Source organism: Neomonachus schauinslandi, chromosome 2, assembly GCF_002201575.2.
Source record: "Neomonachus schauinslandi chromosome 2, ASM220157v2, whole genome shotgun sequence".
Lineage (NCBI taxonomy): Eukaryota > Metazoa > Chordata > Mammalia > Carnivora > Phocidae > Neomonachus > Neomonachus schauinslandi.
In genome coordinates, this window is record NC_058404.1 from 95,061,655 (window position 1) to 95,078,314 (window position 16,660).

The 16,660-nt window shown below is 35.4% G+C and overlaps 1 protein-coding gene across 1 annotated transcript; it reads right to left on the reverse strand.

Annotated features, from left to right (window-relative positions):
- Window positions 1-405: 405 nt before the first annotated feature.
- On the reverse strand, window positions 406-15,597 carry C2H4orf33 (chromosome 2 C4orf33 homolog). The gene is made up of 6 exons (XM_021681462.1): window positions 15,585-15,597; window positions 10,098-10,287; window positions 5,884-5,944; window positions 3,281-3,332; window positions 2,935-3,134; window positions 406-511 (listed from the first exon to the last, which is right to left on the reverse strand). Exons 2-6 carry the CDS (start codon window positions 10,276-10,278, stop codon window positions 406-408), a joined length of 600 nt encoding a protein of 199 aa, XP_021537137.1. The 5' UTR covers window positions 10,279-10,287; window positions 15,585-15,597.
- Between the last annotated feature and the right edge of the window lie 1,063 nt (window positions 15,598-16,660).

Below are 16,660 nucleotides of genomic sequence, written 5' to 3' on the forward strand. Positions count from 1 at the left end.
ATTATATGGAACTTAAAAAAATGCACAAATAAGATGTTCCAGTCTCAGGCTGGCTGAGGTTTAGGGAAGTGGGAGGAGAAATAATGGTGTTGGTTGACAGAGTCAGGGGATATCTGGGGTGATGGTAATGCAAGGCAGATAGAACTGATTGATGTGATGGCTCCTAGACTGAATGACTCTGAGAAACATTTTAACTTTCTAGTTAAAGTCATCTACAAACTTTCCATTTTCTTGTTAACTCATATACAACTTGCTGCAAAGATACTATATTTTCACTGACCTCTATGAAAATAGTTGTTCTTGAAGTGTGCTGGTGGTATCGTGATTAAAAGAGATTATACATATTATTGATTTACCTTAAAAGACACAGAGAAGAAATGACTGATATGGTCATCTACTATACTCCTATACATCAGGTTTCTCTATTAACCACAGCTCTGATTCTGGTTGTTTCCATTCTTCTCCAAGCAGTGTATTAAAACTGAAAGGCTTGAAGTATTCCAGACGATGACTAAACACAAATAAAAAGAAGGTGAGAATTGAAATGAATTACGCATTTGTGAAATAGTCATCCTGAAGGGCTATTTATTTTGTCACATTTGTGATAGAACAACATTCTATTTTAAAAATACCAAAGGTAAGATGTGTTCTATGTGTACAACTTTCTCACTCTTGCTATCAAACATTCAGCTCTGAAATTCACTGACATCTCAAAACACTCTCCTCTTAATTCTAGAAAAGCTCCCTCACAGCTGAGGGAAGAAATAAAAATCAACCCTCAAAATCTGACTCATTCTATCTAGCCTTAAACAAATATTATACTCTTAGAGATGTTTTTACATTCAAATTTTGATATATTTTATATGCCATATAGATAATCGTTTTAAAGTTTCAGCTTTGTAACTTAGAGGATAGACTACTTTGCCAAAGCAAGAGAGGTGAATGTAAAAGAGATTTAATCCTACTTCTTTTCTTTCTAAGAAAACCATTCAAGGGCGCCTGGGTGGCTCAGTTGGTTAAGCGACTGCCTTCGGCTCGGGTCATGATCCTGGAGTCCCGGGATCGAGTCCCGCATCGGGCTCCCTGCTCGGCAGGGAGTCTGCTTCTCCCTCTGACCCTCCTCCCTCTCATGCTCTCTGTATCTCATTCTCTCTGTCTCAAATAAATAAATAAAATCTTTAAAAAAAAAAAAAAAGAAAACCATTCAAGTATTGTGGCTTAATGAGGAGACAATGGCTTAACTAACATGTTACAGTGGATCTCGGCTGTGCAGGAAATCATTCTGCCCTGACTCTACCTTGACCAATGGTATACTCATACTTTTATCTAGGGTAAGTCTCCAATAACTTGTAAATGAGGAGCCTGAATACAGGAAGGCATTAGGTGGTGAAGAGCCAGAGAAAAAAGCCATCTTGATATGAGGGCCCTGAGTGAGTTCCATCTGGATTCCTGTCCCATTCTGCCCCCCACTGAGCAGGCTGAACCAGGATGAACCTGGTTTAGAGTCACACTGTCAATCCAGAATTAAGAGGTTTAGGAAACTTCCAGTTATGAAATGACTAAGTCACAGGGATAAAAAGTACAGCCTAGGGAATATAGTCAATGGTATTGTAATAGCGTTGATTATACGGAGACTGAAGGTAGCTACACTTGTGTACATAGCATAATATATAGATTTGTTGAATCATTACGTTGTATACCTGAAACTAATGTAACATTGTGTAGCAACTATACTTCAATTTTTAAAAAATTAAAATAAAAAAAGAGGTTAGGGAAACAACAGAGATGGATTAGAGGTAGCATGAAGAGAAAGGCAACAGGGAAGGATAAGAAAAAGGGTCAGGACTAGGGACAAAAGCAAAGGGAAATGTGTGTCAGGCAGAATAAAGGCTAGGCTAGAAAAGATAAAGGCAAAGTGAGTGAAGTAAGAGCACGACAGGAAGGAAAAAGCTAACAGGGAGAAGGACAGTATAGCACTTTCTAAGGGGAAAAAGGCAGGAAAGTCTACCATGGTTCAAAGTCCACCAGGATATCTCTTTAGGCTCTTCTAAACATGAAATCTCACCAGACTGGGCCACACCAAGTACACCCAGAGAGATACAGAGAAGGAATCTCAGCTTGCCCCAGGACAGCATCTGCCTTTACTGTGTTTATAGCAGTCCATGAAGCACTTATAAGGCTGGCCAGGAGCTATATTCTCCTTAAGTGACAGCTTCAGGTGCAAAGAGCTAAGACTCAAACTGAAAAAGTGTAGGAGATACCTTAGCTTACATGCCTGCTGCCCCACAGGAGCCAATATCTCTTGTAATAATAACTTCATTATTATAGTTTCTAGCATCCCCATGGGAAACAAGACTGCTAAAGGGAAATCCCAAAGCCATGTGGCCCCTATCAGGTATTCAGAGTTTATTCATAATTCCTCTCAGATCAGAATCAGTTTACCAAATAAGGGTCATTATTATGACAGGCAAAGTTGCTTAGAAATATAGTTGACATTTTTATCCTTATGAGGTTACTAGGGGAAGAGAGCTAGAGAGTTAACTGAAGATCACATTCTCAAGCCACAAGAAAGGATTTATTAACCCTTTACCCACACCAGGAAACACAGACGTCTCTGGCCATTTAGCTCTGAAAGGGATCGTAAATGAATTTGCAACCATACTTTGATACTTGCTGTGGCAATACTCACAAAGTAAGACTTTTCTCACAGCACTATGGAAATACAAGTGCTCTACTGACGGCAGTAAGAGAGCCTATGTCTGTCCAATGTCAGTCTGTCGAGTACTTACTGAGGACAATCAGGGAACACAGAACCCTGCTAGGCATTTGTACACATACGTCTTCTTGGAGTGAAAAATGTTGCTACTGTTCTACCCAAAATTAGTTTCCAAAAAACTCAGAGTTGGAACCTATCTTCATTTATTTTCTACTTACAAATCAGGTTTTTGTCCTTGTTGCAGTTCATGTTGAGGTACGGGGGAAAGAGCTTCGTAGTTTCTTTTATCTTTTGATCCATGAATTGCAAATGAATTGAATTTTGTCACATTTGGTGGAAAATAACTCCAAGGAAGATAAGCTCTGCCTTCCCATTTTGTCTCTCCTCTAGACACTTTGTATGACAGAGCAAGTTCTTGCTACAGAAACAACATGTGAAACACAAAAGGTAAACTCAGATTTATACTTTAAACATTTTATATAAGATATATATATCTTTTACATATGGCATATATATCTCTAAGATTATATTTAAAGATTTTGTCTATTATTTTTATTTACTTACTTTCCACACATTTCGTCTTCCAGAGAGTAAGAGCACCAAATGTTGTCCATGACTGTCAAAATTAAAACTCATCATGAGTGTTTGAAAGAAACAAATGTTATTTTCTTTACTTTCCTTCATATCTGCAATATGTGCTTATAACTAGATTTCCAAATAATTAAAAGATGCAATATGAATTAGGGCGCCTGGGTGGCTCAGTTGTTGGGCATCTGCCTTCGGCTCAGGTCATGATCTCAGGGTCCTGGGATCGAGCCCCACATCGGGCTCCCTGCTCGGTGGGAAGCCTGCTTCTCCCTCTCCCACTCCCTCTGCTTGTGTTCCTGCTCTTGCTGGTCTCTCTCTCTGTCAAACAAATAAATAAAATCTTTAAAAAAAAGATGCAGTATGAATATTGGATAATTATAGGGAGAACCAGTGTGTTCAGTTACTTAAAATACCAATCTTTGAGTTTATCATTTTTCAGACAACTGCAGTCAAATGCATAAAGCTACACATGTCCAGACTGCTTTTTATATTCTGTAAATAAGAAATTATATAAAATACTTCAACTGGTTAGATGGTGCAAAGTATGAAAAAGGGGTGGGGGATACCATAGTATCTGGTGCTCATAATAAAACCCATTTCAGAAACCACAGTACCCTAAGGGAAGCTGGCACCAACTTCTAAGTCTGAATCCAACAACTTTACTAAACGCTATTTCAGTAAAAAAAACTATCTTGAAGCTCATTAGGAAGATAGAAAATAAAAACATAGATTATCTAATACAAGTCAACAGGCTGAAGATTTTAATTTGGATCTATTCTCTCCCACAACTGTCCTCGACAGGCCTGCCTCTTGTATTTTCCTGCTTTCTACCATTAGTTTCAGACACTGATGACACATTTTCAAAGAAACAAAATATATCCTCAGATGGAATTCTATTAAGAGAGCATAGTTGGGATTAGCCAGGTCAGTAAGAATCAAAGGATTTCAAGTAGTTACATGAAGCAAATTTACTGTCAGTGGAAAAGACGAAACATTTCTCCTCAGATGGTCTGTTGTGAGCTTTTCAGGGAGGATTTCCCTGCAGTAAACTATTCTAACAGAAGACAAGTATTATTTTTCATTTAAAAGTTCTCTGCTTATTTTTATTATTATTATGCAACTTTAAGAATATCCTAAGAGGGATAAAAGTCCTTGCAAATTAAAACAACAATATTCCCAGAGGTTAATTAACTGTCACAGAAGTTGATTGCCTGAAGCAAAACCATGATTCTTGATTATTAACTGTCCCGTAATATATGAAACCAAACTACTCTATGGATTTTTTAAAACTTATTAATAATTTAACTTGAAAATATATTTTTAAATTATTGATTTTATACATAATGGTTATCATATAATTTTAAAATAAGAGAATCTAATTATCCTATTCATCTATTACTAAGTCATCACCTTGGGAAAATAAATTGATATCATCTAATAAAATTAAAACGAAGGATAAAACTAGAATTCTAGCATATCCAAGTTCTTAACTGCTTTCTAGACAAGTTATAAATCTATTTGCCTTAGCTTTCTCACCTGTATGATGAAAATAATCACACAAGAGTTGAAGTTTTCTTACCTCACATGACAGTTAAATCATATCTTTCAATAAAAGATTCTGGCATGTTAGTTAAAAGGTAACACACGAAGATACATGATTATTCTCAAAAAATATAACTGTGAACAGCTATGTTTTCTACATTAGAATTAGCAAGAAATCAAACTAAGGAAAAAGAAAATGATATCTAAAATCTCACTTAAATCAACTGTTTGGGATGCTGCCCACCCTACAAAGGGACAGAGGCTACTGGATATTAGATACTGAGAGGTATTTAAAGGTCAATTAAAATGAATAATGGCAATACAAAGAAATATTTCATTACTAAATAGTTTACTAATTTAAAATTTGTTATCATATAGATGACAGATAGGCATAAATTTATTTTTTCACATATATAGGAAAAAACTGCCAACAAGGTAAAGAGGGTTCCCAAAGGACTGGTTAAATTTGAACAAAAGAGTCCAAGGTTAATATTTTTAATAAGTCTAAAAAAAACTATGTGTGATTTAATTTTTATCCCTGGCACTGAACACGAAGTGACACAGTATATACTCAATGAATGAGTGATGAATAAAGGAAAGAATACATAAATATATAATACGTAATACATAAAATTCAAGTTTAATCTAGTTATTTAAAAAATTCTCTAAAAGAAACTAGTTCAATTCATTGTATCTATATCTCCCTTTATTTCTGAATAGCTAATACATAATGATGCAAATTTCAGAATAAAGAGTGAGAGACAGTTTCTGATGTTTATAATGATTTTTCATTTTACAAAAAAACTTTCAATTTATTAGAAAACCAGCCACATTAGTGAACTGAAAATAGTATCAATGTAATATTTTCAAATATTTATAAAATATAAGTTATATGCTTACTTGAAAATAAAGAATTATATATTATTCAGATTAGCATTCTTCCTTTTGGTTGAGCTTTTACCATGAACCATATAATTTATAACTAGAAATTAACTGTATTCAAATTATGTAGTAATTAGAAAAAATTTTATACTTACGGACAAAGTTCAACTTCTAAATACTGTTCAGTTATGTCATTCAAGAAAAATGCTTCCACAACTTTTGAAAACAGAGATAAGACATACCGAGAAATTTAATTTTACTTCAGTAATAAATAATTTATTTTTTAGAATATAAAATGAATTAACTCATTATTTTTAACTATAATTCTATCCCCATAGGAAAAGCTGAAAAGCAAATAAATACACATTGCCTGGAAGAAGAAATACATAGAAAATAAATCATCAATTTTTTCCCATATCAGATTGTCCTAAGTTAAAAACATTAATAAAGCCTAGTGTTGGGTGAGGTTCTTAAAAAAATGAATGTTATTACAACAGACTCTGAGCCAGTTACCTTCTTCTAGGAATTTATCTTAAGGAAATAATCAGACAACTGGGAAAAGTAAGTATAATGCTGTTCATCAAAGTATTGCTCAAAAATAGGGAATGATCTACATGGTTATCTCCTATGATATAAATAAAACTATTATATAGGAGAGCTGTTAAATAAATTACGGAATTTATATTTTCCATGCAATAGAATATAATGCAGTCATTACAATCAACTATACATTTACATATTTTTTGATATGGGAAGATAGCCATGATATTTCATAAGCAGGCTGCAGAAAATAACCAAATGCACATGGAATAAGAATGTGCATGTGTGCCTGTGTGTCTAGATGTCTGCAAAGTATGCATACACACACAAAAAATGACTGGTTATCTCTGATAGAGGGAATACAGGTAGGTGATTTTTCTTCTCTTTACAATTTCCTGGAGTTTTCTGAGCATGTTATTTAATTATGAAAGTAATATATATTTCTTATAAATGATTAAATGATTAAAACAATATAAACACATATGAAGTAAAAAGTCAAAGTCCTTTTCTTCACACTTTGCTCTAAAACCTGTCAGACTTTTTCTGTCCTTCTACAACCTATTTTACCAGCATGGATTTTAAAAAACAATTATGGAATCATACTTGCCTACAACTATCCTTTTTCACAAAAACACTTTCCAGCATATAGAAACCTAATGCTTTTAAATTACTGCATAGTATTCTTCTATAGAATGTTATAATTTATTCACATAATCCTTTTATGATAGACATTTAGGTTGTTTCCAGTTTTCCATGTGTTATTTTTATAATGAAATATCTAAGATTTAGATACAGTTCCATCAACAGTTCAGAGTCTTGTCCCTTTCTAAGTCTTTTACCTAAATGAATTAGAATGCTTCCATGATGCTTAATTTTATGTGTCAACTTTAACCACAGTACCCAGGTATCTAGTCAAACATTATTCTAGATGTTTCTGTGGAGGTGTTTTTTTGGATGAGATTTAACATTTAAATCAATAGACTTTTAGTAAAGCAGACTACCCTCCATAATGTGGCTGAGTCTTACCCAATCAATCAGTCTCATCCAATCAATCATCTAAGCCTTAACAGAAAAAAGGCAGACCTCCCCTGACCATGAGGAATTCTGCCAGCAGACCATCAGACTCAAACTGCAGTATCAGCTCTTCCTTAGGTTTCCAGTCTACTGCTCTACCCTGCGGATTTTGTACTTGTCAGCCTCCAAAACTGCATAAGCCAATTCCTTAAAATAAATCTTTCTCTTTCTCTACACACACACACACACACACACTCTTTCTCTCTTTGTCTTTCCCTCTCTCTCTCTTTCCCTCTCAGTCCTGTTTCTCTGGAGAACTCTAATACATCTTCTAATTACTATTTTGCATATCATCTTAAAATCATTTTTGCATCTTCTCTGTATTAAATACTGTATCAAATTCTGGGAGTACCTTAATTAGCTTACAATCTAATCAGACATGAAAGTGGATACTCTTGTTTTTAAGATTTTATTTATTTATTTGAGAGAGAGAGAGATAGGAAGAGAGAGCAGGAGCGGGGGGTGAGGGTGGGGAGAGGGAGAAGCAGACTCCCCGCAGAGCAGGGAGCCCAATGCAGGACTCGATCCCAGGACCCTGGGAGCATGACCTGAGCTGAAAGCAGATGTTCAACCTACTGCTTTCAGCTCTACTACTACTACTACTACTAACCAGGTGCCCCACAAGTTGATACTCTTAATAAAAATACCACAAGGGAAGGAGATATGGGTTGCTGCTACACACAAAAAAAGAAAACACACTTAGCTCCAAAAAGTGGTTTAGGGAAGGATTCTTGGAGAGGGTATTATCTAAGCTCCACCTTGAAAGATAAGTTGGAATTGGGGGAAGAAGAATGATGGAAAGGGCATTCCAGGGTGTGAGAGAAGTATAATCAAATGTACATGATTAGGAAATATCATCCCTTAAAGAACTACAAGCAGTTCAGTCTTCCTAGGCAAACATTTCAATGCACAAAGAAGTAATGCTGCAAAGAGAATAAGGGGCTAGGTCATGGAAAATCTTATATACAGATCATAATAAGAAGGGTGAAACTATCCTGAGAGGACAGGAAGCCTGAGAAGGTTGTAAGGACCTGAATTATGAGTTTGAATTTTCATTTTCGATAGATCACTCTGGCTTCTAAGTGAAGGATGGACTGAAGGGTAAAAAGACTATTAAGGATGCTTTGACTAGCCCAGGTAAAAGATCATAAAGGCCTAACCTATGGTAGGGATGGTGTGAATGAAGAAGAGGTACTAAATTAGAGAAACATTTAGAGGTGAAGCTGATAGGACTCATAAATAAATCCAAATATGGAGAATGATGAAAAAGGACATCTTGGAAAGATCTCATATTTTTATATTTAGTGAATCGATGTATTATAGTGATTGGGCAATTGGGGAAAGAAGCAGATTTATGAGAGAAGTGGATGAGTTGAGTTTAGGACTTCTTCAGTTTGGTGTGTATAGTACCTCTAGTAGATAAGTCACATTAGTGTCTACACCAGTAGGTAGCTGGTATGTAAAAGTTCTGTATCAGTAAAAGATAACATATGTTTTACATATGATAAATTAACACTGAAAAATGCATGCTATACAGATGTTAGTATGGACTACAGGAATCATCAAAGGTTTCTTTAAAGAAATGAAACCTATATTAGACCTTGAACTAAGTGCATTAGAGGTGGGGGGGCGGGAATAGAATGAGAAAAGGTACATGGGTGAGAATACGCATGGATAGTAAGACCACTAGCCTTTCAGAAGTCAAGAGTTTTTGGTTGACATATGATTCCACTTACATATTGAATCTAGAAGACAAAACAAATGAGTAAACAAAAGGTGGAAACAGACCCATAAATACAGAGAACAAACTGATGGTTGCCAGGGGCTGCGGAAGGTGTGGTGCAGAGGGTAGGGGGATGGGCAACATGGATGAAGGAGAGTGGGAGGTACAGTCTTCCAGTCATGGAATGAATAAGTCACAGGGATAAAAGTCACAGCATAGGGAATATAGTCAATGGTATTGTAACAGTGCTGTATGCTAACATATGGTAGCTACACTTGCAGTGAGCATAGCATAATGTACAGACTTGTCAAATCACTATGTTGTGAACCTGAAACTAATGTAACATTGCTATATTAAAAAACAGCTTTTGATTGAATAGAAGAGCCCAATTTATGAGTACTCTGAAAGCTTATATGAGGGTTTGAACTTTATTTCAGGGATAGTTATGGTTTGTGATCTGAGGAATGGAATCATAAAGAGTATTTCAGAAAGATAAGTTTGGTAGCTTAATTACAATATATTAGAAGGGGATCATATAGCAAATCTGGCACAGTGTCATTTTATGGCATGTCCTTTAGCCTTCATTTGACATGTGAGATTAATTGCCAGTATAAAATAAAAACTACATTTCATATTAAAGTTGATAGTATTTCTATAATAAGTAAAACATCCCCAAACTTCCACAAAGAAGGTTTATAAGGTTAAAGCAGCAATTTGAAGATACTTAAAGACAAAACAGAATTGGTGAACTCTTTTTAAAATAGGTATCAGAAGTAAAGGAAAGAAATGTGGCAGCAATTTAAAAATCTGGATTTATACTTGCCATTTTTCACTGTTCTAGTTATATAGCTGAAGTCACATAGGTGATGGTGAAAAAGTCAGAATGAGAGACTGGTAGAGAATGGAAGAAACTGCACATGTCAGTTGCTCAGAAGAGCACTCACTTCCTTACAGCAAGATAAAATAATAATTCAAGGAGAGGTTATTATAAAGAGATTTATATTTGCAATAAAATACAGTACTTCCACTTACCTTCATAATCCCACAGTTCATTGTAAGGTTTTCCTGGTTCTCCAAGTGGGGCTGGAGGATCATTGAAAAATGGAGCACTAACTTCCATCATCACTCCTCCATCACCTGGATTCAGCCTGACAAACACTGGTTCATGCTTCACTGGGAAACCATCCCAAGTGTGTTCAATTTTAAAATCCATCTGAAGATTCTAAAGGAAAAAAAAATTTTAAAAAACTCTTTAACAATAAACAAATGTTTCCTTTAGTTGGAAATGAAATGAAAATTTCAATGTCAAAAAGCAGACAGGAAGGCAGCAGAGTGACAAGAACACAGTTCTGAGAGTCAAGAGGCCATTTGTGTTATGGCAAACCATGGACAGGAGTTCTACTGTAAAATAGGTAACTGGATCCTAAAAGTTTTAAAACTAGAAAAGTTTAAGAACTAAGTCTAGATCCAGCTCAAGTCACCTTGTAAAGAGTATATCAAAATCATTTTTAAAAACTGTAATTAAGTCCACAGAAGAAACTGTTCATATATACTTATGAACTTATATACTTAACGACTATAAACACTACGAGTTTCTATGCCATCCTTTGTCTTTTATTCTAAAGTGTGCAGGTGTCCGAATTATTGGATCCCTTGGGATCAAGATCTTTATAATAAAATTCAATCTGATAAAAAAAAAAAACTCTATAAATCAGCAGAAGCACTGCTGCTAACACTTGTTTCTTTGGCTAAAACCCTTTCTTTGTAGGGTGGGAGTTGCAGGGAGGGGAGTACTCCAACCATTTCAAGGTTAATAGAGTTTAATATTGTCTTCCTTGGTCTCAGGGTATAGATTTTCTTAGCTGCTTCAATTGTTGAAATTTCACATGTTAAATGACCACATGTTTGGTTAATCCCTTCTCTCCAATTGAAAAATGGGAACAGAATTTATCATTTAAACTTTGAAATAGACTAAATACATTTGCTACAAGCAGCATTTGCATTTTAGATTTTTTCTCTAAGGATTAAATGGACATAAATAGCATTATATTAATAAAATTACATTTTTTATTAAACACTACATATCAGGCATTTTACAAACATTATCTCATTTAATTTCACAACAAACTTGCAAAGAACTATTTTTATCCTCATTACAAATGAAGAAATCGATTTATCCAAGGTCATATGGCTGGCAAATCATGAAACCATGAACCAATGTAAGCCATGTTTTCCCAGATGAAGATATTTCAGGAATCTGCAAGGAGATGCAAAATTTATTTTAAGAGTGGTAGATTACCCAAATCATACTAGGTCCTTATATCTTATTCTTGATTAGTAATGATGCTATTTCCAGACTTCAATTTCCCTTATCTGAAGTCTTTGAGTACATTTCCTTGCTTCATATGTTATTTTTACTGCAAATAATAAAGTTAAGTTTTGGATAAATTTATTTCAATTAATACATACTGAGTACCTACGAGGTACCAATCACTCAGAGATCCAAATATATAAGCTCTGTGGCACACAGGAATCCAAGATCTCTGAAAACCTTTTTCTAAAGTATGCAGCTCTTCCTGATTTTCACTCCAGGCTACCAAATTTTAATTGATAACCTCAAAAATTTAAAAAAATAATTCTGGTATTATATAACCCATTTGCAACTAACAGTATTTGAGAAGAGGATATATTCAATAATTTATATTCTTTATTATTAAAATAAGCTCAATGAGTGATAAGACACTATAAACGGATTCTGATTTTTGTAGAATTTAGTACTGATTTATATGGAATAAAATACCTCAATAATATACTGATTTTCTTTAGTTGAAATATCAAGGCACATTCTTCATATATAAATGGATAAATCTCTATCCCAAATTTTGGTACTAGTAAGTATCATCTTGAAGCATATAGGAAGAAATAAGAATAAATCAAGATGTTAGAAATGCTGATTAAATCTGATTCTTATACCAATATGCTGAGAGAATATGCTATTCTCCTAACTTGGAGCTTGACAATCCTGGCAAAATATAACTTAGCGACTAAGAAGTTTTGGCAGATTCACTCATTCTCCACAGAACCACCGTATCTACAAAAACACCGCACACATTAAAAGGATCCCTATCCTAATCAGTAGGGTTTCCACTAGGAATTTCCAACTCCCAGCTCTTGCAGGCAATCATCTTTACATCTAAATGGAATTAAAGCATATCCAGGGATTTGATCCTAAAAATGGCCGGTGAGTTCCATGCACACATGGTGGGTCTTGTGGTCAGAGCGAGGTGTACTTTATAGTTTCAAATTAATTCAAAATGTAATCTTACCTGAAAGTTAAGAAATTAAATATAAAAGCAGAGCTACTCTTGTTGAGAGTATAAAGTAGTGGTACCTCAAGACTTTCTACTGGCCCTTTTCCCTGATGTTTTTGAGCAGTGTTTGAAATTACTGCAAGAAATATTGACTAGACTTCCATCAGCAGGGAGGAGTGCCATGGCTGACATGCCCAAGGGTAGAATGTAATTTTGGCTTTAATTGCATAAAGTGGCACAGGTTCCTATTAGAATTACAATTTGTTAATTTGCTTAAAGAACACTCATGTTAATCCAAGTTAATCCAAGTGTGCATAATATTTGTAACAAAAGTAACCTAAAAAGTATAGTCCTGCCCACTAGTTTACAATGTAATCTAAAGATGACATGGACCCAGACAGAGACAACGGATTCTCCTTCCAACTTCCTGGGGATACTTAGAACTGTCTCCTGAAGCTTAATTCTCACTACCTCTCAATTTTTTTTTTGTTTGCGCATGTGCTCGTATGAAGTAAAGACACTTCAACTATCAATGTCCTTCGTGACCTGTGCTAGTGTGCATCCCCTGCTCTACCTCCTGTCATTCTCTACTGCCTGTACATTGCCCTCTCCCCATTCCCAGCTAGAATGCCTGTAAGTAATAGGAACTCATTATTTCTTTGTCAGGTGAATAATCATCCTAGTCTCTGGATCCAAAATTTCATGATTTTAAGGTTTTGTGCAAAAGAAATCAGCTGTGTTTGTGCTATCATTCTCTTTCAACCAAAACAAAGGTAAGTAACTAAAGTAATATATCTAGAAACTTCCTTTCAGTTTAGTTTATCAAAGGTTTATTAACTACTCACTTGTTTCGAGTACCATACCAGGTGCTAGGGAAATTAAGCATAAGCCTATGGGGAGTTAGAGATGATTCTCATGTAGCTAAACCAACTAGGTCTATTATCAATCGGTTCATTTTGTAGTCCAACTTAATAAGGTCGAATCCCTACACCAAACTAAGTTTTAAATGAATCAAAGATTTACAAGTAAAAGCCATATTAAAAAAGAAAAAAATGAATTTTTAAAGATGATCTTATAGTAGAAAAAGCCTTTTAAAATATAACCCCAAACCCAAAAGACATCAAAGAAAAAAGTGATATATTTGGCAGCATAAAAATAACAAAACTGAAAGCAGGGGGTGCCTGGGTGGCTCAGTCATTAAGCATCTGCCTTCAGCTCAGGTCATGATCCCGGGGTCCTGGGATCGAGCCCCGCATCGGGCTCTCTGCTCAGCGGGAAGCCTGCTTCTCCCTTTCCCACTCCCCCTGCTTGTGTTCCTTTTCTGGCTTTGTCTCTCTCTGTCAAATAAATAAAATCTTTAAAAAAAAAAAAAAAAACTGAAAGCAGAATTCTGCCTACACCCATCAAAAAAAGCCCACCATTACAAAATCAAAAGATAGTCTGGGGAAAAAAATATCTGCAACTTGTATTTCAAACAAATAACTAACTTCTTTAATGTTTAAAGGGCTCCTAAAAATCAATAAGGAAAAAGATTCAATACCCCAATGGAAAAATGGGAAAAACAGTTGACAGAAAGTAAATACAAAATGTTCAACCTCACCTATGATAGAAATGCAAATTAAAACAACAATAAATTACTATTTTCACCAATTGGAAAGTTTGGTAACATGCTGTGATAATGAGGACACTGAGAAATAATCACATTATTGTTGGGACATAACTGGTACAGCCTCTGTGAAGAGCAATCCCTCAAAATCTATCAAAACAAACAAACAAAAAAAGCAAATATCCTTTGACTCAGTAATTCTAGTTCTAGGAGTTATCACACCTGCACATATTCAAAATGACATTAAGTATAAAGATATTCACTGCAACACTGTCTACAATAACAAAATACCATAAGCAATTTAAATACCCATCAGTAGAGGACCAGTAAGGAATTTACGCTATATCATGCAATGAAATACTACGTTGCTGCTAAAAAAGAGTGAAGCAGCTCTCTCTATATACCTAAAATATATTAAGTGAAAAAATGCCAGGTGCAAAAAGTATGAATTTATTTTATTAAAAAAGAAGACTATTTGCATCTATTGTTGTGAATGCATACACTATCTCAGGAAGCATATACAAGAAACCAGTGGTGGCAGTGGTTACCTCTTTTGAGGGAATTATCTGCTTGTGACAAGAGAGCAAGGGAGGCTTACTTTCAACTGTTATTACTTAAAAAAAAAAAAAACTACCTGAATTTTATACTATGATAGATATACATTATATTAAAAAATTAAATGAGGGGCACCTGGGTGGCTCAGTCGTTAAGCGTCTGCCTTCGGCTCAGGTCGTGATCCCAGGGTCCTGGGATCAAGCCCCACGTCTGGCGCCCTGCTCGACGAGAAGCCTGCTTCTCCCTCTCCCACTCCCCCTGCTGTGTTCCCTCTCTCGCTGTGTCTCTCTGTCAAATAAATAAATAAAATCTTTAAAAAAAAAAATTAAATGAATAATTTAAAAATATTTTTTAAAGTCCATTTTATGGCTGGATCTCTCAGAGCACGTGATATACCTCTTCTCTATATTATATATGCTGAGCATTTCTTAAATGTCAGAATGAATACTGGGAATATTAGAATATATTCATTCAAAGTGATCACCAGCCTAATATGCAATTTTGATTTTGGCTATTTAGACTTTCTTAAAAGAATGTTTATTGTTAATTTGTGTTTTTCCACATTTTAACCTCTATTCTTCAAATTACTCTTTCATCAAAAAAGTCACAATTTTTAAATTATCTTCTTGCTTGTCTGTACTATGGAAATGAAGGAAGAGAAAGGAGACAGAACCGCAGCGCACTAAGTGCCTAGGAGATGAAAAATGTTCCACAAAGGTTAAAAGAAGGAAGTTATGGAAAAAGATGTTTTCTCAACATAACGTTTTACAAGGAAAATTTCCAAATTCCTCTATTTACGAAATGTTCTTTAGTTTCCTACAATAATTATTTTCCAGTTTGCATTCTGCTTCCACCGGCCCCCCCCCGCCCATTTATAAGAAAAACGGAGATGAGGAAGTCAGCCGGGAAGTGGGAGTAAACTGCGCCAGCAGAAGAAGCAGCTGAAAAATAAGTTACCAGAGAAAAAGCTAACAAGACTGGGCAAAGCTGCAAGTAACGACCAAGGAAACAACGCATAACAGGAGAACACAAGAAGAAAACACAGACCAGGAAGCTCTTTTCCGTGCCACACTCAGCTCGCAGCTTTCTGGGGAGGTGACTGGACAGTGCTCCGCCTTAGGCTCCACCCAGCTGCCTACACAGCCCGGGGGCGGGCTTGGAGGACTGAAGCCGACTCTCCGGGTTTTTGCAGGGGAGAAAAACCAGTGGGAAGGACCACCAGAGAACATCTGAACTTTTAATTATTCCACTCAAGTTTGAGTGGTTTTCTAGAAGGAGAAGGAAGGGTAATTTAGTAATATAAATACCGTGTAACAATCTGAAAATGAACTGTGAATCATTAAGATTACAATAGAACACATACAGTAGTAATTCACTTAATGTAACTAAAGGTTAACTGGCGATATAAGCAAAAACTGTACATTAATTATATTACACTGGCTGTAAATAATATTACCCTAAATGTAAATGATATTACACTACTGGGAGGCATATACATAGTGGTCAAAGATTGTGACGTTGGAATGCCTAGATTCAAATTCCAATTCAGACACTTTCCAACTATGATCATCAGCAAGTCACTGTAAAAAGGATTTTCTAAGTGGAGATACATAATATATACATTATATACACTATATATATATGTATTTAGCACCTAGAATGCATGTAGCAAATACCCAGAAAAGATTAGCTGTTATTATTAAAGTATATACAGGTTTGCTTAAAGAAAATATTTCTCGGGTGCCTGGGTGGCTCAGTCAGTTAAGCATCTGTCTTTCGGCCCAGGTCATAATCTCAGGGTCCTGGGATCGAGTCCCACATCGGGCTCCCTGCTCTGCAGAGTCTGCTTCTCCCTCGGCCCCTCACCAGGCTCATGCTCTCTCTCTCTCAAATAAATAAAATCTTAAAAAAATAAATTAAAAAAAAGGAAATACCTCTGTTTCAAATCATTAAAATTACATGTTTCGTAAGTGTTTTTCCTAAAAAAACTAGATTGCCAGGCAGGATGGTCTAACTGACCCTTGAGATAATAAAATATGGTTAAGTGCCCTAGAGATGTACAACATGGTTCTGGTTGGTTCAGTTTTACTTATCCTAGCAGCTTCAGCAGTTATCAACCTATT

Coding starts and splice junctions, on each gene's coding strand:
- C2H4orf33 (XM_021681462.1), bottom strand. CDS start 10,278: ATGGATTTTAAAATTGAACACACTTGGGATGGTTTCCCAGTGAAGCAT. Junction 5,945..10,097: donor TGAACTGTGGGATTATGAAG/GTAAGTGGAAGT, acceptor TGTTTTCAAAAG/TTGTGGAAGCATTTTTCTTG. Junction 3,135..3,280: donor GAAGACGAAATGTGTGGAAA/GTAAGTAAATAA, acceptor TTGTTTCTGTAG/CAAGAACTTGCTCTGTCATA.